Source organism: Procambarus clarkii, chromosome 8 (assembly GCF_040958095.1).
Source record: "Procambarus clarkii isolate CNS0578487 chromosome 8, FALCON_Pclarkii_2.0, whole genome shotgun sequence".
In the NCBI taxonomy this organism is placed as follows: Eukaryota; Metazoa; Arthropoda; class Malacostraca; order Decapoda; family Cambaridae; genus Procambarus; species Procambarus clarkii.
Genome location: NC_091157.1, coordinates 17,782,962 through 17,785,461, shown reverse-complemented (window position 1 = coordinate 17,785,461; position 2,500 = coordinate 17,782,962). Strand labels below are relative to the sequence as shown.

The 2,500-nt window shown below is 53.6% G+C and overlaps 1 protein-coding gene across 1 annotated transcript in view; it reads left to right on the top strand.

The window, feature by feature from the left end:
• Positions 1–2,284: 2,284 nt before the first annotated feature.
• The window catches only part of LOC138359767 (golgin subfamily A member 6-like protein 25), a 1,098-nt gene continuing 882 nt past the window's right edge, over positions 2,285–2,500 (top strand). The window contains exon 1 of the mRNA XM_069319443.1: positions 2,285–2,500. This exon is cut by the window's right edge and continues 882 nt beyond it. Within this exon, the coding sequence (XP_069175544.1) occupies positions 2,285–2,500 (216 nt within the window).

Below are 2,500 nucleotides of genomic sequence, written 5' to 3'. Positions count from 1 at the left end.
GGGGGTCTCCACAGGAGAGAACGTGGTTGTAGGGGTCTCCACAGGTGAGAACGTGGTTGTAGGGGTCTCCACAGGTGAGAACGTGGTTGTAGGGGGTCTCCACAGGTGAGACCGTGGTATTTGGGGGCCTCCACAGGTGAGAACGTGGTTGTAGGGGGTCTCCACATGTGAGAACGTGGTTGTAGTGGGCCTCCACAGGTGAGAACGTGGTTGTAGGGGGTTTCCACAGATGAGAACGTGGTTGTAGGGGGTCTCCACAGGTGAGAACGTGGTTGTAGGTGTCTCCACAGGTGAAAACGTGGTTGTAGGGGGTCTCCACAGGAGAGAACGTGGTTGTAGGGGTCTCCACAGGTGAGAACGTGGTTGTAGGGGGCCTCCACAGGTGGGAACGTGGTTGTAGGGGGTCTCTACAGGTGGGAACGTGGTTGTAGGGGGTCTCCACAGGTGATACCGTGGTTGTAGGGGTCTCCACAGGTGAGAACGTGGTTGTAGGGGGTCTCCACAGGTGAGACCTTGGTATTTGGGGGCCTCCACAGGTGAGAACGTGGTTGTAGGGGGTCTCCACAGGTGAGAACGTGGTTGTAGGGGGTCTCCACAGGTGAGAACGTGGTTGTAGGGGTCTCCACAGGTGAGAACGTGGTTGTAGGGGGTCTCCACAGGTGAGAACGTGGTTGTAGGGGTCTCCACAGGTGAGAACGTGGTTGTAGGGGGTCTCCACAGGTGATACCGTGGTTGTAGGGGGTCTCCACAGGTGAGACCGTGGTATTTGGGGGCCTCCACAGGTGAGAACGTGGTTGTAGGGGGTCTCCACTGGTGAGAACGTGGTTGTAGGGGTTTACCACAGGTGAGAACGTGGTTGTAGGGGGTCTCCACAGGTGAGAACGTGGTTGTATGGGGGTCTCCACAGGTGAGAACGTGGTTGATAGGGCCTCCACAGGTGAGAATGTGGTTGTAAGGGGGTCTCCACAGGTGAGAACGTGGTTGTAAGGGGGTCTCCACAGGTGAGAACGTGTTTGTATGGGGGTCTCCACAGGTGGGAACGTGGTTGATAGGGCCTCCACAGGTGAGAACGTGGTTGTAAGGGGGTCTCCTCAGGTGAGAACGTGGTTGTAAGGGGGTCTCCTCAGGTGAGAACGTGGTTGTAAGGGGGCCTCCACAGGTGAGAACGTGGTTGTAAGGGGGCTCCACAGGTGAGAACGTGGTTGTAAGGGGGTCTCCACAGGTGAGAACGTGGTTGTAAGGGGGTCTCCACAGGTGAGAACGTGGTTGTAAGGGGGTCTCCACAGGTGATAACGTGGTTGTAGGGGGTCTCCACAGGTGAGAACGTGGTTGTAAGGGGGTCTCCACAGGTGAGAACGTGGTTGTAAGGGGGTCTCCACAAGTGAGAACGTGGTTGTAAGGGGGTCTCCACAGGTGAGAACGTGGTTGTAGGGGGTCTCCACAGGTGAGAACGTGGTTGTAAGGGGGTCTCCACAGGTGAGAACGTGGTTGTAAGGGGGTCTCCACAGGTGAGAACGTGGTTATAAGGGGGTCTCCACAGGTGAGAACGTGGTTGTAAGGGGGTCTCCACAGGTGAGAACGTGGTTGTAAGGGGGTCTCCACAGGTGAGAACGTGGTTGTAAGGGGGTCTCCACAGGTGAGAACGTGGTTGTAAGGGGGTCTCCACAGATCAGGCCGCAGTTTGAAAAGGATGGGGAGAGGAACGATTCATAAAAATTATTAAGAACCATTCAACAACTACGATATATATATTGAAGTGAAACTCAACACGAGAATCCACAGGTTGTATTTTACAACCCGGAGTGCTTTACAACCCGAATCCACCAGTCAATTGGGGGTCAACTGATTGTCAGCATTTTACTCGCGAACTCATAGGAACAGTGCCCCTGGGAGCTCCTCAGGATACCACCAGCTGGATGAGAAAAGGAAATGGTGAGAAAATACTAAACCAACATGACCATATAACACATGGAAAGGCTCCGAGGACAGACTCGAAGACGGGATAGGGCCGCAGAGTGAAGTAAACCTCGTATCGTCAACTTGGAGCATCGAGGGATCGAACGCCGACCTGCAAGAAGTGAGGCCGTCGTTGTAGCTAGTGTCAAAGTTAAGGAGACGCCACACTTGGTATCTCCTTCACGGAGCAGTGCTTAAGCCAGTGTTGTTCTTGATGCTGGTGAACCACGTACCAGGGTAGGAGGACAACCTCATGTAGAACAGTGGTGAAATAAGAGATCGTCCCACAAGGACGCAAGGAGCTTTCATGAGGACGCAAGAAGCAATCATGAGGACGCAAGAAGCAATCATGAGGACGCAAGAAGCAATCATGAGGACGCAAGAAGCAATCATGAGAACGCAAGAAGCAATCATGAGAACGCAAGAAACAATCACGAGGACGCAAGAAGCAATCATGAGAACGCAAGAAGCAATCATGAGAACGCAAGAAGCAATCATGAGGACGCAAGAAACAATCACGAGGACGCGAGAAGCAATCATCAGG